Source organism: Scatophagus argus, chromosome 2 (assembly GCF_020382885.2).
Source record: "Scatophagus argus isolate fScaArg1 chromosome 2, fScaArg1.pri, whole genome shotgun sequence".
Taxonomy (NCBI): Eukaryota; Metazoa; Chordata; class Actinopteri; family Scatophagidae; genus Scatophagus; species Scatophagus argus.
Genome location: NC_058494.1, coordinates 12,915,371 through 12,937,804, shown reverse-complemented (window position 1 = coordinate 12,937,804; position 22,434 = coordinate 12,915,371). Strand labels below are relative to the sequence as shown.

Sequence of the window (22,434 nt, the reverse complement as noted above, 5' to 3'; positions counted from 1 at the left end):
CACGATAACCCACAAACAAAGCAAAAATACGTTTTCAGGTGTATTTCTATTACAGCTTCATTGAGTACAGGCATTGTATATTTAGCCTGGACCAATTGAATTAATGAATGATGAGTTCATCTGTTTTCCACCATCTCACAGTTTGTTTGGTGTCCAACAGAGTTTCCAGCTAACCTAAATCTGTTCCAAAGACTCCATTCAAGTGAACTAAGTTACTGAAATGGCCTTCAGACAGCTCTAGCAGATGTATTCGCACATTAACTATCACATCCATGGCCCCTGCAGGTTCTGTCCTTGTTTTTCCCCTCTCTTTGATGATAATTCTTTGTACTGCTTAATATTGCTTAGATGACTCATCTTTACTGAGAACACAGTAATAACCACACTGTATACAGTAAATCAGTGACCGGGAGAGGAATAGACTCTTGTTTGAATTGAGACGAGATCTGGAACAAATTTTAGATAAATGTTTTAGAGATATTAACTGCACCAAGATTTACCACATGTGTACTCATGTCTGAAACTTGTCATTAAGTCTTCTTTTTTGCATGACACAGTAGCAGCTATGTAGAATTTGGTGTTGTCTAGCTCCAAGCCTTTGCTTATTTAACAAAATTTGCTTTCCACTCTCACTTCCTTTTCTCTATTATCCAGAGTAATTTACCATAGAATGATTATATACCATAAGTGGACCAAGTACTGTAGGTATCGTAATGAGGTCTAATTATTATGCACCGCTCTTCTCCTGAATTCTTGGACCTCAAACCTTTATTCACAGTAAATGCATACACTTAACATAGAGGCAAGGCAGATGTATTGATATATCAGGCTTCTGTATTTTGTTATATGAGAATGTAGTGTAGTGACAGTTTTGCAACCATATGTGACACCTGCAAAATGGCTTGGCATCCCTGTGTAAGCTAGTTAGCATTTGTCAATGGCATTGTAATACTTTTCACAGTTGCACATGAAAGTGGCAATTGGGAAAGGATGATATGCATACATTTGTGTCCATATTAAGCATCTGTGAAGACTTTCTCATTGTTTTACCAGTCAAGGTGTTGCTGATTGTAATGCCTTTGTGTAACAGCATGAGCAATGAAAACTGCTGGCTGTTCCCTCAAGATGAATTTAGTTTAGCAAAAAAAATGAAGTTCAGAGCAAGAGCTGTTTCTTCAGTAAGCTAAATTCTTTTGGCTATTTTTGTAACTCTGATTTTAGTACTTTTTAATTTTTTTAACTTTACATTTAGGCATTTAATGTGTGGGGACCCCTTTAGCAGTGACTCAGTCTGCAGCCTTTGGTAATGTGAGTGTTTTGAGAGCACTTTGTCAACCAGCCTGATTATTCTTTAGGTGTAAGTGTGTTACTTTCCAAGTGTTAGTAAGTTAGTAAGCCAGCCACTAAAGAAACAGAATAGGCTTTTCTCATATGATGGACTTCCGAGTAATAATTAAATCACTGATTTGATTTTGCGTCAGCAGAGGGCTTAAGTTGGACAGTACTAATGACTTCCAAATAAACAGCAGAGTGAGAGGGGAGAAGGTACTTAACTGCTGCAGCACAGTGACATCAGCTGCCACCCCAGAGAACTCAGGCCCCTGCTTGCTTCTGCTTGTAGAAACCGCATGGTGAGCAAATAAACCACACTAATGATGGCACTCGGCAGAAAGTCAGTGTGGTCAGAGCTGTAGATTGATTTATTGTTTGCTTGATTCGCTCCGTTTGAAACTGAGGCTGGCAGTAGTGAGTAGTGTTTTCCAGAAAGCATGGATATGCAGAAAGTCGTGATGTGATGTTCAAAAGAGTGTTGTCATCAAAGGAATGTCAAGCTTTCAATGAGCCGCATCATTTTGTGTGACCACCAGATTGGCTGCCTGGTGTTTGACATTGTGAATTACTGAGACTATAAATGATGGAGAGGTAATCCACCCACACTATAATATATATTCCTTGGTCTCTCAAAATAACTGACATAGATCTTTTTTCTCTTTTTTGCCTTAATCCTGTATCCTATATATGCCAAATCTCTCATTTTTATTTTATCTCTGTATGTTGTTAAAAGTTAACTGAAGTCCAGATAAAACATGATTTTAAGAGTATCTAAATTTTGTGATGTATTTCTGAGTAAAACAAGTGATTTTACAAAGGTTTAAATAAAGATTACCAAAAGGCATTGGTGGCAATGCAATGGAAAGACAAAAGATGGCCAAATGAAGATGTAACAGTCAAACTGCCATGCATCCTAACTGGGGTACGATCAGTGATGAGTTCTTTTGTCCTTATTTCTCGATCTATCCATCCCAGCATCCATCTCTGTCCTAAGGCCTGATAGAGTTGTGGAGAAGGGTGGGCTAACAATGACATGAGGGACTGGGGTCACATCAACCACTGCCAAGTGATGAATAATCCAGTTTAGGCACAGCAAGGAAATTAACATTTGGGCAAGGAAAGTTAAGGAAAGACATCTCAAGACATTTCATCAATCAAACCTTCTTTTGTTTCCCTCAGTGGATTGATGCTCCCTTTTATCACTCAGAAAGCGTTGATGTAGGCTTTAGTTTTTTTCATTTCTGTAAAGTGCAACCTGTTGTACTTCTTTCAGTAGTGTTTTTTGTTGTTGTTAACCCTGTGGTTAGTTTTATGTCTCTTTCTGGGGTCTCATGTGGATGTCAGGAAAGTGCACAGAACTGATTCTTAAGCTGTTTCACTGGTTTTGATTGTGGAGAATTTCTTCATGCTCATGTAATGGCCCCATAATGAGTGACTGATTTTAATGTGAAAATCTCGGGGAGTCCTCTGGACTCTGTGGTGGATTGAACAAAATATCCAGACATAAAAAGGTTGTCTGAATGTTTCCTTATGTGGGTTTTCTGACTGAGTGGCTGAGTGCCAGTAGCTGATTTCCCATCACGCCGCACTACTTATTTAAAAGAAATGATATTTTAAGTAGTCATGCCTGGCATTATTAAGGTACGCTCATACACAAAAGGGACTTTAGATATAATGGAGCTTTTGCCCAGGAAACAGCACTTTTTCGAGACCCTACTTAATCAAGTGAACATAAATTAGTTAAAGAAAGATAAATATAGGAATTTGATCTATAAGTCTATATTGTCTGGCAGTAAAAACAAAAACAACATTTGCTCATTCTTACATCATTCATTTTTACATAAATACAGATGCTTACAGGTAGATAGAGGGCTTTCTCCCCACAGGTTTCCATCCTTCATGCTTTCTGCCCTACAAGCTGCAAGCTTTGTTGCTAGATCATGGCTTCGATTTATCTTGATCCATCTGGAACAAATGTGCAGTGGTGACAGATGTTAGCAGGAAAGGCCCCCATATTAAAATGCCAGTGGCAGAAATTTTCAGTCTACAGGAAGAGAAAACTGACATGCTGCTGTAGTAGAGGTGAGTGATGGTGGACATACTGGTACAACTTTCAGGTCTGGTTTAGGCCAAGAAGTCTGATTCTGGGGCTGAGTTGCAGTAATCAAGGATACTGTTATATGTGTGGCGATGAAAGGTTCAAATCTTACTTATCAGTGCCACAATAAAGCGAATATTTACTGTTAGCAGATTTTTTGGTATAGTCCTGTGAAATGTGGACCTATGAAAAACTAAAGTCACAACAGAAATTTTAGGTAAAAGTGACTTTGCTGCCCTTAAAGGAATTATACAGGCTTAACAGCTTTGGCACCAGTTTTGTGCCCACATTACTTCAATGTCATACTATTGAGGCAAAGCTTTCTGGTATTTAAAAACAAAGCAAAAGTAAAGATTCTTGCAGCAGTCTGTCAAAACAGAAAATAAATTCTCATATACTGTGTGCATGTGTTATTTAATGGCACCAATAATGTCAACAGCAGTTTGACAAGCAGGCGATGGCACCTTGACATTTGAGTTTGAAAGTAAGATTTCTTTTTGTAAATCCTGCTTACTTGTTGCTCAGTACATGACAGATTATAGCATACTGTGCTGTAAATGTGCATAGAGTACGGTGGAATGCAGTCCGTGTTATTCTATTTGAATTTTGATCAGCTGATCAATTAATCCACCATTAGTGGCAGCGCTGATGTAATTTAAGTAAAACAAAATGGAGAGGCGCGTAATTGCTGGATGCTGCAACACATCAGCTAACTTAAACTAATTCTGCTGGTTGACATAGCAAAGTCTGAATTACACTACCTCTTTACTTTTTTAAGATCTATAATAGTTGATAAAATAACTTTTGCGTCTAGAAATATGGATTTCGAAAGAACCTGTTTCACTTACGGCAGGTGGTAGAAGACAGTAGGGGAAGGCTCTGCTGCTTGATGATTTTGTCTTGGGATATCAGCGACATGTGACTGTCAGGATGTTAAAGCATGTGGGCAGCTTACTTTACTGCCAGCTCTACGGTAACAACCCAATTTATGTTTTAAACGTATCAACAGAGATGAGAGATTTGTGAGACCCCCTTTAAACCTTGAAATCATCTTATAGTCTTAACTTCACACACACCACAGTCCTTCTTTATATAATGCAGACAGGCACTTAGAAAGGTCCAGTACATTCAGTACGACACAGGAGTGCGAGGTGTGGTAAGTCCTGCTCAGCTCATCTGCAGACCCGGATCACATCCAGATGTCCAGAAACTGGGCGAGGTTGTTTCCCTTCCACTCCCTACTCCATCCATCCTCCACAACACGCACAGCCACTATGCTGGCAGTCGCACGCTTTTTCACAAACTATCAATTGTGCATTCTCCCAGAAAACACATAATAAGGAAAGAAAAAAAAATCTAGGGAGGTATGATTTCACTGCTTCTTTCCCACAACCATCTTTAAAGCAGAGGATGACACAACACTTGGAAACTAACACTTATTGGGCTGTGTGTGTTCTTTGTAGGGTTTGGTCTTATTACCGTGTCTTTGAGTAATCCGACTTTCTAATACTGTCTTAGTGAACATTAGAAGAGGTTTAGCCATGCAGAATTTTTAAGTGTGAGGCTAGTACTTACCCATGTATAGCTATCTGTACAATCTGTTATTATATATTGCATTCATCTAATATATTGATTTATTAAACATTTTAAACATCAGCTAGTGGATTGGATCAGGACACATTATTTTAATCAGGGTTAGAAGTTAAGGTAGTCTATGAACAGTTAACATTCATTAACTTATTTAATAATTTTACGTACTATTTTGCTTATTATTCTACAATTTTTGTATTTCATATTTATTTATATTAGGGAGTGAGATGGTGGATACATGACATGTCAGTATGGGCAGACACTTTATTTATATATATATATATTGATTAAATACAGGTAAACAATAAAACTCATGACAATGTAACATCACATAAACTTGGACATAAAGGAAAAAGTAAATGCAAATATAAAAACCACACACAATATAAAATTAGTAGGATCACTTCAGTATTCAAATTTTTAGATTGACAAGTACATTTAGAACCTAATATATGCATATAACAGGTGGTGTATTTATAGTTTAAGATAATTCCACTCTTCAGCAGAGAATTTTTTTTCTCTCTATTTTATATAGTTATGCTACTCTGTAATGTTTTTGTAAGAATATTTTTTTTTTTTCAAAAGAAATTGTCTTTGCAATATCTATATATGGATATTGTCCTTAACAGAATGATGGATTTATTATAACAGTTTCAAACCATTAGTCCCAACATAGTGTTTAGGTGGGCTTACATAACTTTTTTAATTGACTATAATCAGCCTCAGTTCCTGTACCACCCAGTAATGTTGCAGCCGCTGGTCCTACTTTCTTACGTTGTCACTATATCATACCAAACACTTGGTTTGGGCAAGTTCAGAATATTTCCAATATACAAATCATATTTTTATGTTAAATGCATAAGAAGGCCTTATTTTTAAAATTGTGATTTTAATGTGTCATATTGACATTTATTGGGTAATTTGTTACGTTTTACCGTAGATCAAAGGAGGAGGACAGTCTAGTGAGGTAGTACAGATCACCATCAAATTTATGGCCAGCCCTGGCATTATAGTAAACTGATTTTTTTGTACATATGAAATGTAAAAAGAAATATCTGACGTGCTCATTTGTAACTGCATTCATTTAGGCTGTTGTACTGTCACTGCTGTCCTCTTAGGAATCACTTGTTAAAGCCATATTGAGACTCTACCATCATAGTGTAACACTGAATATGTGGAAATATATAAATTGTGAGGAATATGAATTATCAGGAATTATACGAATATTTCACAGTCCACTCAGCGTTACCTCACTGGATTACCTGTTTAAATTGAGGATGTTATATTTGACTGTGTTTTGCTTGCACAGTCCAGCCAGTTGTGTTTTTGGGGGGATGAATTGCCTAGTTCATGTGGTATGTGTACAATTTAACGGCAAACTTATGTTGATACTGTGCTGTAATTTCTCCCTGGAGAGCTCTTGCGGGCAGATTGTCCAGGGGAAGCACATTAGCTGTATGTGTTGGTGGTATTGGTGGTTGGGAAGCTCTGCAATTTCAGCTGCCAGTTCCTTTGGCTCTGGGCAAAGGATTCCCTGCCATTTAATGGTACCTTAGACTGACTCAGGCTTGGCCCGACAGGTTCTTTTTGGCTAACGCAAGTGACAGCGGGAACAAATCTCCTCCTCTGTTTATTTAATTGCTAACCGCTCCAGTTTGGAGGCCACGTTCAAAGGACCGACTAGCGGAGAGCTGCCTCGCGTTCCCCTCAGCCTCAGGGTAGCATGGGTCATCCCACATAATGAGTGGAAGGACTTACTTTACTAAGTCTGCCTCAACCCAAAGCCAGCACGTGGTTCCCATTTAAGCACAGGGGGAAGATTGCACCTTCATCTGTTGGGCATTTTTATGTGTTTATGTGTGTGCGCAAGTGCACATATATACATCTGTTCTTTAGCAGCCTGCACTCATTGTGTGTGCGTATGTTTGAGAGTGTAAGTGCCTTGTCTGAGTGTGAGATCATTGTGTTTGTACTGAAAGCCTACACCACATGTCCAGCACATGTTGTCAGGTTGTGACTGGCACACAGACCATATTTATATCTGCATGAGGAGCTCGGAGGCCACTGGCCAGCATGAGATGGGATGGAGTTTGAGGTAGACGTCAGTGCAAGACCTCACATGCACGCAGACACGAACACACTGAGGCACACATACACAGTGAGGTACAGAGCAGGGTGGGCTAATCTTACAGATGCAGTGTGCAAAGACAGGCGAGGCAAGGGGGCGAGACGGAAGGAGGGCGAGGTGAAGCAACAACTAAAGTCATGTAAGATACAAAGAGAGGTTATTCTCTCAATAATGGACTTGGCCAATTGAACTCACTCATTTGGGACTTAATTAAAGACGTTTATGACCACGGAAGATGGGAGTGAAAATGTTTGCTCTGTTGAAACTTTTTATGATGATTTATTAAAGGAATGATAGTAAAATGTGTAAGTTATTTGCACAAGGTAACTGCAGACATAACATACATATATGTTGTTATGGCACTGGAGAGATATTTGACAGGACCTGACCTTCAAAGTAATACTACACGTCTGTTCCATTAGGAACTGTTACAAGTCTTTAATAGTGCTGCAAAAATGTGTCACCTTTCTAGAACAAAACCTTTCAAGTGGGAAATGCTTCATATCCCATCCATTTCATGTGTTATCTGATAACCCTGCATGTTTGTTATCAGACACAATCTATGTGCCAAACCAAGGGTGAGAATCCCCCCTACTCAAAAGATTAACAATTTTCAAACCTAGGTGTGCGTCAAAATTTAAATAAAGGGCCCTTTTTTGGCCTCTTGTTTTGGTGTAAAATGTTGACGTCCGTGTTATGGGCACTGCACAGATCTGTGCTGCTCGAACGAACACATGCTTCTAAAAAGGCTTTTGATCTGTTATCTAATCATTCTCATCTGTTTTGTTCTTAACACCGGCCTCCTGTTCTGCTTTGTTTTGTTACAGACAGGCTGTAGAGAAAATATTAAACCTTTTATGAATCATGTAGACATGAAACTGATGTGGTTTTTGTTAACATAATATTTTGGTTTACATCTTTTTGGTTTTATTTAAAGGTTATCTACTAAAAGTAACAATCTCTTTAATGACCACACAATGCACGGTATATCCATTCATGATATGAATTCTTCAGCAGTAACCTTTTAGAGTGTTCATTCTGAATTTGTTGCGTCTTATTATTTTTTATATTATACACTACCGAAATACTTTTTGTTGGCCCAAATACGGGATTTAATTACCAGTTAAAATAATTATTTAAATAGTTGTGACACTGTACTTGCACTATCTAAGCATTCCATACAGGTGCATACAATTTCTTAATTACTACTAAATAAGGTGTACTCTGTTCTCTGACTACTTTTTGGTGCCAGTGGCAATTCAATTCATTTAATTCAGAAAAATACATAGATGTTCTGAAAGAGATCTCTTTTTATATTGAACGTAGATTGTGATGGTATGAAAAATGAAAACCTAAGTTGTTGCTCTTCCTCTAGTTAAGCATTTGGATCACTGACTTCCATGAAACTGAATTACCATGGGAAGAACCGTGTGTTAAAATCAAGAACCCCCCGTCTCTTCTCCCTCGTGCAACCCACAGATCAACCCACTAGTGGGCAGTAGAGGCAGCGGCGACACACCAGATACTCTCGGTGTTTACACCTACTAACTGTAATGATTCGTGGCTGTGTGTTTTCTCTTCCCGGGATGGATGTGTTATGGGGGTGCAGTGATCCAAGTTTAGGGCGGATGAAGATGGAGTCATGAGATTTCACACAGGATTTGTTAATTTGTTTAATTCCTGAGAAGATTTCTTCCTCTCCTCCAGTAATCAGCACCTTCTCTTTTTTGCTGGTCAGCAGGAGGAGCTGGGTAATTGCATGACAACTGAAGGTGCAGCTGTTTAAATGGCTGCAGCACTGTCACACTTTGGAGCTACAGCATGATGATGAGACTCATCCAGTAGTGTTGCTGTGTGTCCTTCGTTCATTGGGTCCTTTGTGTCTGTGTGTGAGAGAGTGTGCAGCTACTGGGACTGCACTCATGTGTTCACACTAATTTTTGTGTGCAACTGTGCTTATGCTTGTGGTTTTAGTCTAACTGTGTGTACATTGTGCCATGTTTTTTAGTGCATGTAACCCACAGTGGAGCCTATGTTTTTATTACGTCATATTTTTAGTGATCTGCATCACTCCTAGCTGTCCACAAGCTACGTGGGAAGTTGTTTTAGCCGCGCTGTTGGCCAAACATTTGTTCTAGCCTTCACAAGTAGAGAGAAATTACCCAAAATCTAACTCATACTCACAAAGATCTTCAGCACTTATGTGCATCTCATGTGCCACCTTGGTATGTCACCTTTGTCCTTGTTAATTTCAAAAGATTGTGCTGTTGGCATTTTTTTATTATTATTATTGTTATTAACAGAAGGAGAAACAAATTGAGCACTACAGATCTATGTCAATGTAATATTAATATGTAATCACTTAACAGTTAAGGCTTGGGTTTATATTTATCTTTGTCTTTGGGGTCTATCCTCGTGTGGGCACCGTCTCTGAAGAGGTATGGGGCATTGCCCTGAGGCGCTGAGGTCTGTTCTTCTCCTTAACCTTGTTGCATTTTGGGAAGGAGATTGTCAGTGCCCTGTGGATTGCCAGCATCTCTGATAAATGGTCTAGAATGATCTGCCACTCCCCCTTGTGCATGGTGCACCTGACTGTGAGCCCTTTTTCTTTCATCACCAAATGATGTACTTCCTCACACCTCCCACCAGACTCTGTTTCTGTCTGACACACTTGCAATATGAGAATAATTCTCATTCTCGCTTTCTCAAAGTTATATCTCATGTTTCTGTCAGCTCCAAATGTTGCATATGTCTTGTGAGGCTTCTGAAACAACACTCCGTTATCTCCATAAAATCATAGTGTTTCCGTAACTGAATATGATGATATTCAAAGACACCATAACACTTGCAATTTGTTTGCTTCAAGAAACTCACTTCACCTGCTCTTTTTTATGTTATTGTTCTCGACCTGCTGGTAGACTTCTTTATCAGAAGCACCTCTTATTAGGACTCTGATCTTAATAATCACGTTGAAAGAGTTTTAAATGAGACTCTTATGAACAGTGCATGATCCAAACTAAAGTCCACTGACAGCCACAAACCCAGATTTGATCCCACCTTATCGGAGGCCAAACAACAACTCTGTGATGTTTCATGTTCCCACTGCTCGCCAGCAGATAAATAACAGCTGGCCGTCAACTCTCTTTCTGGCAATAAACCATCTCTTATCAGCTGTGATATAACTCTGTGTTTCTTACTGATCCCAAATGTTGGTCGGAAGCGTGTCACATCCAGAAAGTGTGTGTGCCTATGTCTGTTTGCATGCCTGTTCGGGTGTTCCTGTCTCTTATGATGCTCATAGACCATAGTGTTTGTGTCAGCGTCTGTGCATGGGAGCATAAGTGTCTCCATGCGTGTGAGTGCATTATGAGTGAAACTGAGTCTGGCATGGAGATCAAAGTCCCTACATAACTCCTCAGTCAGTCAGTCAGTCGGCAATCCAGCCAGCGTATTGCCAGGAAGCTCCGCTCACCACGGGGGATGTTGAGTTATTAGACTCAGATCATTTCAATTAAAACACAGTTGTTCGGTTAGTGGGAAGTTCTGTTTCTCCTCTCTCTTCTCTCCATGTCTTTTTAATGCTTTTTTCAAAGACGTAATATTATTGAAAAACTCCTGTAGAATCTTTAATAGAAAAGCAGTAAATGTTATAGAGCAATGCATATTTAACGTAATGGTCACCATTACAAACTGTGTGCTACGTTGGCTTTTGTGCCACTTCCAAACCTGCCAAGCCTGCGTTGTGGACTGTGTGGGTGAAAAAGATTTTGTCACTGACATCTTTTCTCTTCTGATTTCCGTTACAAAATTACCCAAATGCCGTAGGCAACAAACTTAAGATATCTTGTAGTTGATCAAAACCATGCAACCCCTAAATAACCCACAGCTTGTCATTGTCTTAATATATAATCATTAAGTTTACTAGATTTAATGTATTCCAGTTGTTCAGCTGTGCATTTATTATAGTGGTGGAAATCTTCTGGTTGTTTAAGGAAATCCCTGTTCAAGGTATAATACATTGTAAATACTACACTATAATGTGCATTTGCAAACAAATAACCACTCACACAGTGATGAAATGAATTGTTTTAAAATTATCTTTTCCTATCAAACAAATGACTAAAATGACTTTTTGTGTACTTTGTGTTGTGTTATGGCTTAATGGCAGCCCAGTAACCAGATAGTGCAGTAGATAAATTGGTAACTGTTCCAGAATCCATTAATCATTTGATTGTTCTCATGTCCTACAATATGAATCTCATCAAATCAACCTTTTTTTCTTTCATTTTTTTTATATTAGCTTGTAGCCTATCTGTGTGTCACCCCCCTCCTGGGTGTCCTTGCTAATGAAGTGTGATGGTAGTGATGAAGTGTAACAGCAGCTGGTTTGAAGGTGCCTTGCCAGTGACAGGGTGGTCCCTGCATCATGCTGCTGCTGCTGTTGCTGCTGCTGGCACCCTCATGCTCATCACACACACATTGTTCGGTGGCACCTGGCCATAAGAGGGGTGATGGCGGAAAGCCTGGTTATAATCAGACTTCCCCTCTGCTGTTGGTCTCTGTGCTATGTTTTTATATGTTTAAATCCTTGTTTCCATTAATCCTAAAATGAATGTGCGACTTAATTGTATGTAATACGCTTCGAACTTCAGTTCGAGTTCACTGCAGTCACTCTTCAGTGATGCCTGGCCATTAGGGATGAGTTATGCTGGGGAATCTGACAGCCCCACACAGATACAGTTGCATTCTGTCTGAGAAGTGGATAAAGTGACAGAAGTTCTTAATTACGATTACTCTTTGTTGTTTTTATTTATCTGTTGATGACATGGTTTGATCTTCATTGTGTGCGTTATATCAGTGGTTTCTGGGTCTCTTGAACTGAACCAAATTCGTAATTATTAAAGCCTATTATGGTCTGCACATGTCCAGCAGTCTTGATGACTTCTTATCCTGCTTTTGAGGTTTCCTTTTTATTCAGTCGGTATCATAAGATGACAGCATGAGTTACTTGCACAGGGCTATTCATTTCCAGCCTTGGCAGACTCAAGCTACCCAGGTTGTTTCAAAAAGCTTGAGTGGTATTCTTGTCATGCAGTGCTCCTGAAAAGGCCCAGATTTCCTCTGTTCAAGAATAGATTAGATGATCCTGTCTGAGCCCAGTGATGCGTTGGCGCATCATCAGACGGGCACATAGAAGGAATATTGAAATAAATGAACAAGTGAACATAGGTAGCTAGTAGATATGTAAAGTGATAGAATATGTACAAGCATCGTGTCAGGTTGAAAGAACAATTGAGATGTTATCACCATGGCATGCGTAATCAGCCTGGTAACATGTTGAAATTTGTAGGAAATGCTGCTTAGCCTCTGTGTCGCAAAAGTTCCCAGGAATTTTTGAATTCATTGGTTTTTGTGCTATTTATAGCAATAATTTGTCTGCATTGGAGTTCGACCAATAGTGGATTTTTAAAGGCCGATACAATAATAATAGTTTGTAGCAAGAAAAAGTTTTTAGTTTTGAGATTTTCCTGGAATTTTGATCAAACTGGCTGTGCTACGACAGCATGTGTTTTTTCCCTTCTCTGTATTGATTGCTCGTGCTACCAGCTAAGGCTAATGACTCTTTTGGTGTGCTGGTGGAATAAAACAGACTCCAGTTGACATTTAATCAAGATATTAAGAGAGGAGGACTTATGAATGTTGCAACAGAGAATGGTACAATGGACACAAGTTTTGTTTCTTTATCCTCTGCTTCATGCTGGAATGCTGCTTGCGAACTTATTGCATGGGAAAGTTGTTGACACGTTACTGTACAACCTCAAAGTGGACTTCCCTAGCTCACCCAAACTTCAGGCTGTTGAGTTGCATATCCCTATTCTTAATTTTCATTCGTGCCTCTGCCAGTAATGTAACAATAATGATCAGTTTTAAAGGTAATGCTAAAAGTACCGACATTAGTTGGTAAAATGTCCTATTACTGCCGATTAACCAGCAAAACCAATAAATCAGATGTTGGATCTGCATGCATGTGTTTATGTGTGTATGGAACTTTGGTAGACATTTGGCATTCCCATAATTCACACGAACCCTGTCTTTGCAGTCTAGGGAGTATAAACCCAGTGGTCTGTACGTGCTGAAAACTGAACTAGTGTGGAGATTTTTCTCAATTTATGTTCCTCTCTTTGAAGTGTGTTCTCTCAAACGGAGCTTCAAGTTTGAGAAATTCATTCATCAGCTCGTCATACCTTCTTGTGGCCATCATGTACGATGATGGATCTGGGGGGTAAACGCAGCAGGGTTAGGGAGGTGAAACTGTCCATGGACACACAGCCGGTTTCAGTTTCACAAATGGTTAGGATTAAGCCTGGAAAAGCCACATAGTATGTAATGATACTCAAGGTCTTGGTCATTGTTGCTCCAGCTTTTTTTAATGTTTACACTCCTTAAAGTCGTCTTCAAGTTCAGTATCAATGATTTTCAAAATTAATATTCAGAGGTTGAAGGCTACTCTTCTCCTGCTAGAGTAGTAAAGTTAGATTTATTCCAAGGTTGACAAAGAATGAAGTTTTCATTGAAGGAGCATGATGCCCCACAATATGGATAAACAATATGCTATTTTGATTATTGGCATGTGTGGTCATATCATAAGCAGCATAAAGAAAGACATATATCATCACTCAGCTATCCTAGAGAAAGAAGCTGTTTAATGGTGCAACAAAGGATACCTTACCCCAACATGCTGACCGGGGGACCCTGTCAGTCTATTTGGAGGAACTTGGAGATTCATTGGGGCCAGGGGGGGCCGATAATGTCCAGCAGTGAGACTAATCTCTACACATGTGGCCGGCACTTCAGAAGGCCAGATGTTGGAAGGGTGAAATGTGTGTATGGTTGGTGATGCCCTCACACACCTTACCAGTATGTGTACACACATTTGGTCAGAAAGACACAATTACATTGTAGATTGTAAGATATCTTAATGCATGCTTGCTATAACTGTCGCATCTAAGCTGTCACTGAAGAATGTGATTCACAGGTTCAGCTGGCTGTTAAGGGCTCTTGTTTTTTTTTATTATTGTTTTTGGACAAAGTTTAACCTTATAGATTAAATTGTGCTGAGTTGTGATGTTTTTCTGAGTGTTTTCTTACTTTAAGACTAGTTGACTAGTCTGAGTTCATACTTATACACTTATACTTATACATATTTAACCATTAGGAACATCCCTGTTTGCAGCACAAATCAAGCAATTGACTATCCATCACCATATTTATACCATAATAGGAGCCCATTATAAATAAACTGACAATTCCATTGTTATACTAGGAGATTGTTAGGAAAAGAAAGTGGCTCTGTTTATGTGTCCTGGCTTCTGACATGTCAGTTTGGCCAAACACATTGTTAAGATTATTTCCATACAGAGGCACATCTTCTATAGACAGACATTGCACTTTTCTTTTTTCCCTCTCCATTTCTGTTCATGTTTGGCATTCATTCAAATGATTTGTTGGGTTTTGCACTCAGTTTAAACACTGGTAAAACTCTGAGGTTTCTAGTGAAACTCCCCCAATCCTCACTCTCCACAAACCCTCGGGTTGAGTTTGTTTACCGAGAGCAGAAAAAAATGAAAGACGTTGAAAGAAACTCTTCCAAGCCTGTGCAACTTCTTGTAAATACCATAATTACCCTGAGTTGTATCATCACGCTGAGTGCCTCTATGTGTGCCAAGTGAAGTTCCAGTTACATCCAGAGATATGTGTGTTTTGGTTGGCAACAAAGCACTGCCCTCTATACACAGTCAGTCACACTAGCGCCAATTGGTAACAGTTGTGGTAAGACCCCCCTGCGCTGTAACAGGGGGTACAATAGGAGAGTTGAGCGACTGTCTTTACTTCCCTCTTTCTCCACATCCTCAGGAGAAATCATCTCCTGTATAAGCACAACAGAATTAGCCCCACTGAGTCAGATTGCGTTTAAATTGTTGAGAGAAAACAAGCGCTTTCTCTATGTGCTGTGCCCACTCTGGGAATGAACCCTACAATAACACACAGAGTTAATATAGCACATCCTGGAGGCATGCTGGGGTGTCACTGTTTATGGCAGTACTTCCACCACATGCACACACACACATACACACAAACCAAAACCACCACTACCACTGCTATAACCTATGTGAGATGAGTCAGCCATTCCAAGGCTTGAGGCAGATATGGATCTGGGAGACAGGAATTGAATAATTAAAACAGAGAGAGTCTCCAAACTTTCTCACCTTGCTCCTGCATGTGATATCATATTTGGCCTGACATTTTTTTGTTTTTGTTATCCTTGTCTGACACTTGCCAATTGCTGAATGAAGTGGGTTATCATCATTATGTGTTCTGAAGAAGAAACTGGGTGGATGGGAGAAGGTGATCACCTGTGAGGGAGTTCAGGTGGTCAGCTCAGGCCATGGTACTCTCAGGAAAACAGCTAACTATTCCATTTGCAATAGAAGTGAGTTGCTGCCACATGTGAAAGTGTTCAAGTATCTTGAATCAAAGATGAAGCATGATATGAGCAGGCGGACTGGCACCATGTCAGCGGCAATGCATACATTGCACTGGATCGGGACAAAGGTGAAAATGTTCTTGATTCAATAGTAGATCTGAATTTATAGCCAGTATGAAGAAGCTCGATCAGAATGACATGGAAACATTGTAGAGCCTTCTTTCTTATCTCTGTCTCTAGCTATCTGGACTAGTTGTAACTGAGTGACGGTCTTTTCAAAAAGATTACAGCTCGTTGCAAGAGCTGAGCTAAGGGGAGATTGTGTTTGTGTGACACCTTGAATCCAGGTGGGTGGGTGTGTTGTAAACACCCAGAAATTAAGAAGGAATGCTGCATCTCTATGTGTACACCCTGGACTATTGATACTTAAGAAAAAAAACCCATTCAGTGGCCTTAAAGTGCTTTCTTCCAGTCTGTGCCTTGGCCATATAATAATAACTTAACCCAGACAAGCAGCAGTTAGCCCTGTGGATAGTAGGTGTCGTGGTTCCAGATGATGCTGACATCAGACCTGTTAACTAGTTAGCCCACAGAGAGCAGGATGGCCACAGCGAGAGAGGCTGTTTATATAAAAGCTGCAAAGTATTGGAACAGAGATGAAATGGCGTTGAGATTGCGCAGAGATTCAGCAGCATGAGGGAGTAGGTGACTTCATTTGAGAGCAACATCTGTCTCCTATTGGTGTGTGTGCTCCAGGGTCCTCGTGCTTCTACGCAGAAGGACCAGGTTTTACGTACATTGCTTTATTTTCTATGAATAACAGCCCCTGTTGGTAGCGGAGAAACAGAATAGAGATCTGGTATTTCTGTATTTACCTCTAAGTTAGCACAGGCTCGTGCTCTGGCAGCATCTGCTACTTTAGTATTCTACAGAACAGTCATAGATTCTTACATTTACAATATTATTTACATGGGTACTTTTCTCTGTGTTTATTGCTTTTTGCTGGCCTACTGAAAGTTGACTGAGTGTGTAGCAGAGAATCAATGTAAAACTGTTAAAGTAAGATGATCAAAAGTACTTTGATACCACGTATTCTAACAAAATCAATACAATAATAGAAAATCCACAGTTGAAAGTACTGAAAATACCGAAGCTACAAAAAAAAAACCAGAAAACAAAAATGGTTATCTTATAGTCTCTGACTGCAAGACTGCAAAATAATTAAATAATAATTAATAATTAAATAATTATTGTGTGTTTAGTTTGTTTTTTTATATACCTGCATTGTTTATAGGTTGTTAATTTTGAAAAAAAAAAAACAGTATCCTTTTTTATGTACCTTATGTATCAATTAGGTTAATAACTGAGGTATTACACTATCTTCTTTAAAAAAAATGTGTCTTCCATTTTGAACCTCTGCTCATATGAAAATGGCAGTCAGTCTATGTTGAATCTATATTCTAAGCCCAATTATTAGCAACAGCACCAACTGTCTTTAAGTATCGCTGAATGTCTCACTGATTTCAAAAGGCAGACAGTTTCTTCTGGAAACTATATGGAAAGTGATACCAGTAGCATTTATGGACAGAAGGACAATAGTTGTGATAGGTCTTATTTGCGTTTCAGCTGAATTTGTATTAGACTTCTGACCTCCTGAGCTGCTGAAGTGTTGCCAGTCATTGTATTGATAGCTCTGCCTCTTGGTTGACAAATAATTATTCCTGCTTTCACAATTTCCTTTCACAAAACCACTCAACAATTTTAATTAGGTTTTTCTTTTCTGTTGTGAAAAGAGCACAGCAGAGACTATGGTAACGAGTCCATGATCCCAAAGAAGGCTTGCTAATGGCTTTGTGTTGGACATAATTTTGCAGACATAATTTTGAAAAGGCATAGCCAAGCTCTTCCAGATATATATGTAGTCGCTGTCCACAGTACAGACAGAGCGCTGAGCAGACTTGAGAGCTTCTTTCTTAAAATCCTGAACACATCTTTACACTCCATAAAGTTGTTGCTCATTTACATTTAAGACTTGGAGATAATAGGTACTGAAGCAGTCATTTTATGGCATTTAATTTTTGTTTGTGGGTTTGTTAATGATGTTACATATTTGAACATCTTGTCTGTAGTGCATAGCATTTTACTTGTTCATTACAGGGAAATGCAGTCACATTCCTGACAGTGTGTTTTACATCCTGAGAGGAATGTCCTTAATAAGCTGCATAGTTTTTGGGATGTGTTACTGGTATTAAATGCAAACATTTAGCAACATGTAGTGCCAAAGCTTAATGCTGATTTCAGAATAATGTAAAGTACAGTCAGAGGGAAGGCACACGTTTTTGTTCTGCTATACAGGGCAAATAAACATAAATGGATGCAACTTAAAGCAACTGGCAGTGGAAAAATTGTGTTTATGTGTATATGTGTTTGTGCGCCATGCTCTACCACTCTGTGGCTTTGGATGTTTATCCAGTGTAATAGCATTTTAAACAAACAATCCTTGCCTGAAATAGGCCCTTCTTTGTGTTCTGGTAGATCCGAGCCAGGGCCAGCAGCTGTCATGGAAGTTACAAAAGGAAATTGAGAATTATGTTGTTAGAAACATGACTTAATAACAGGGTGAATTGAAGGACTATGCACAAGAAAAGCCGGTACCATGTTGGGCTACCATTCTGAAAATTTAATTCAGATTTTCATTGCTGTAGTTACGGGTCATGTGCTGCTATGTCTTGACATGGCTGAGAATCCATCAGTGAATTCAGATGTTATTGCTGGGCCAGGACTGAATCAAGAAACTTGGCACCCGGCAAACCAAAAACATCCTTTATGACTAGTTGGAGTGGCATGCGGCACAAATGGTTCGGTGTCTACACCCCCTCCCTGCCATTAAAGGAAGAGTTTCTTCCTTCTAAATTGTTGCCTGATGCTCAGATGATGATGTGGGAGTCTCCGGGGACGTTGTACATACGACGCTCTCACGTCTCCCATCTCCTCGTCCTTGCCCCTTCACACTCTGGCCCTCCAAGCTGACATGCTTAACTTTCCTCTCTCAAATTATTCGTGCAGCTTAATCATCTGATGTCAGCCGAAACAGACCCTCCTGTCAAGCAGTGATGGCTCCTATTTGAGGAAAAATGTTTTTTTTCACCAATCCAGTTTAAAGGCAGCTCGAGTTAAAGACAGTTGTGCTCACAAAGATAAATGCTGCAGATGACCTTGAGCACTCACCTGTGGGAATTCAGTCACATAGCCCAGTTTTTTTGAGAATGACAAAGGCTTAGATCATACTGACAGTACTATTTTACCACATAGCTGCAGCTGCAATAAAAGACTGTCTGTTTGACTTGGCACTGAGCTGTGGGTTGTGGATGAGTCTAGCTTCCCACTCCTGTAAAATGTCCATTCATCAGAGGCTGATTCAAGTCTGTGAAGAACTTTTTTTTTTTCCTTGTTTCGTCCTTGGTTTCTGTTTCACAGGCCTCTTTATTGTTCACCCGCTTCTTTTTGTTTTATCTTTTTCAATTCGGAAGGCTGCAGGACAGGACAAATCATCACTGCTCAAGTAGAAATACAGAACAGGCCACTAATCTAGATCTCCAAATACACGTGTTTAAGATAAAATGGCCAAGTTGAGTTTTGTAGTGTAATAAATCTCTCTGTAACAAGAGTAATGAGATATTTTTTGAATGATATCGCTCAAATATTTCTCTATTTATTCAGTGCATTGTGTCATTCTGGCCTTTACAATGTCATGAGATGTTGGCTGTTAATTTTGTTGTGTTGCTTTTACTGTGAGTTAGTCACGAGTTGCATTTGCAACTGATGATTGTTCTTTGACTCAAAACCACAACTCCAACTTGATATTGTCTTGAAGCAGTATCACATTTTAATGCCTAAACATAACAAATCAACAACAAGAATTTGGAGATATTTCAGCAGTTATCTGTTTTTGTTGTTGGGTCAGACGTCAGGAGATAACATGTCAACACAGTGGTTAGCTGTAACAAATCACATAGACTTCCATCTGGACGACCTTCAAGTCAGGAACTCCTACTGAAGGAACCTCGCCACAGAGCCAGACACGCACACACACTCTTCTTTCGGACGCCCGGCTATTCTCCCTGAAGCCTGGGCTTACGTCTTTAATACTTATGAACAATAAGGGTTTGATTAAATCCAGAATGGATTCAGGAAGTCGTGAAACCATTTGAAAGTGCAAAGATTGCTTTCACACACACCACCCACACCTCCGTCACCACCGCCAGTCAGGTCTGTGTGTTAGCAGCCTCTGTCTTTTGAAGCTGTTGACTGCTCTGATGTAATGTCTTGCACAACCTATCACTTTTTCATGTCTGGTAACTTCTTTTATCACCCAAAACATATCCAGAGATCTTTTATGTAATTGAATTAAAGAAAAAAACACTATGAAGTCTTAATGCTGGGCAGCAGCATAATACAAAGCAGAAAATAACTTTCTGACCTTCCCTACTTTCTTTTCTTCTCCTCTTTTCCTTTTTTTTCCTTTCTCTCAGAAATCATTGACGACCTTGCGCATCTCGTGGACAAGACAGACAGCAGAATTCGCAACGAGACACGAAGGGTGAAGTTGGTGGAGACCAAGTCAGCCTCCTGTGGTGAGTCTTCCTCATATTCCTTTCCTAAGGAACAACTTGGTCTAGGATCAGGGACCACAACAGAATTCATCACACTTCTCTTGCTGTTCTTTCTTCCTTTCTGCAGTTCACAGAGCTAACTAACTCTGGCCTGTATAAAACATAGAGTTGGACAAGAACAGTGGCACTTTCCTTCGACAATAATGTGAGGGGACATACAGGGCTCATTATGTTGTTTATTAATCTTTTGGGGTTTTTTTTAGCAATTAAAAGTTAGCATCTTTAGGACATCATCTCCAGAAAGAGTTCTGATTAATGAAGCAGAAGAAATTATGCTGATGGGAGCAGGCCCTCTTTGTGCAGAGGATGTGGGCGAACTGGATGTGACAGTCACACCTGCTAACATTGTATTGGGGGGCTTTTAAACAGGGTTTGTCATACTTTGGATCATCAAATATAAGGGTTGCAAATCAGACCTTGACAGTGGTCTACAAAGGAGGTGTTTCAGCAGTATTTTTCTGTAATAGTTTTAATTTTCAAGTTTAATCTCTGTTCGGTTTCATTCTTGTAACTACAGTGATTGAGGTCTGGGCTCCGAGTGCTGCCAAAAACACAACATACAAATCAATGCTGTTCCGAAACTTTCCCTGTGGGGACGCACTGAGATCTGCTCTGCTAATGTAGACACAGCACAAGTCATCAGCCTTTATTGTCTCAAATCCAGAGTTTAGTGAGTTGCTCACTGCAAGACATGGGCCTCCTTCGCCATTACTACCAATCTACTGCAGGTTGTTTAACTTCTGTTTGGTCACTTGCAGTCAGACATTCTCTTTCTCCCTTACTGGGCTATGACACAGATGACACGAGAGGTGTGTTAGCAGATTAAAGCTAGTCCGTGGAACGTTGGTGCTTGAGCCAGGCTCAGTTTGCCCACTGAAACACCAGACAGCATCGCTATGGCAAAGGGTGCATTGTTGTGCTCAGAGACCTGGCTAACAAGCGGTCACGGCCAGAAGCGGAGCAGGCAGCAGGAAGGTCAGACCTCGGAATGCTTCATTCTGTTGGTCGTGTCCCCATGGTATCCGAGCGCGAGTTTGTTTGAAGATCCCAGAGCTCAAATTGTGCTAGAATCAGGGCTCTTTCGTCCTGTCTTTCTTTTTGTTTAACTCAATCCCTTTGTCACCCCAGCTCCCTCCTCCCCTCCTCAGTTCCAGTCTGAAGAATATTTGTGGAGCATGTGTTTGCCTGTGTGCCCCTGCATGTCTGTATGCATCACGTGTACCTAAGTGCAAAAGTGTGTGCAGTAGTTATGAAGTATTTTCCTGTGCATGCGTGTATGAATTGGTGTGTGTGTGTGTGTGTGTGTGTCAGACTTCTTTGAATGGAAAATTCCCCTTTGGTCCTCTTCACTCTCACCTCAGTGCTCTCTGTCTTTTTTTTTTTTTTTTCCACTCCTCACTGTCATCCCCCTGCTCATCTCCTCAGTTGTTTGACACTTGTCTTTGTGTCAAGCAGAGAAAGAATTGAAAATACTACATGCCACAAATTGTTTAGAGGGCTTTCCTTTTTCTCCATGGCAGCATGTTTATAATTCCTTAGTTTTAAGGCTTTATTTATTTTTGAAACCACCTCTCATCCAAAGCTGGCGTTTGGTGTTATGTCTCAGTCGAGTCCTTTTAAAGCTGCAAATGTCTCGATTTGACAGGCGAGAGCATGCTTAACATAGCTATTGGGAGCTGCCTCGTTGTAAGAATAGCATATTAGTTTTAAAGACCAGAGTTGTGCTAAAAGATGGAAACATTTTCAGAAATTTGAATTTGAAAAGTGTGCGTCATTAGAGGATTACCAATATAAATCATCAGACATTTCAGGGTAAACAAGTTTGTGCGCTTGCATGCATCAGAGAAAGTTGAAAGCTGGAGAAGAGTAAGCTGAGCTATGGGAAGGGTCATCTCACCAAAAGGGAGGGACCCATGTACTGCTTGATCATGGCTCCTGTGGCTTACTGTGCATGACCGCTGCCTACAGAGTTATGAAACATCCATTGTGTTGAAACATACTACATTCCTGTACAGTGCAGGCTTGTGGAGCCATTTATATCCTAAATGAACACAAGCTTAAGAATTGATTTAACTGCATTTAAGTAGTTTCCAAGTTGAAATACTTCATTAAAATTTCATAATGGGAA

General features: G+C 39.8%; 1 protein-coding gene across 1 annotated transcript in view; it reads left to right on the top strand.

Moving 5' to 3' along the window:
* Positions 1–22,434, top strand: part of stx8 (syntaxin 8) — a 40,756-nt gene that overhangs the window by 11,622 nt on the left and 6,700 nt on the right. The window contains exon 7 of the mRNA XM_046410510.1: positions 20,166–20,267. Within this exon, the coding sequence (XP_046266466.1) occupies positions 20,166–20,267 (102 nt within the window). The remainder of the gene's footprint in view (positions 1–20,165; positions 20,268–22,434) is intronic.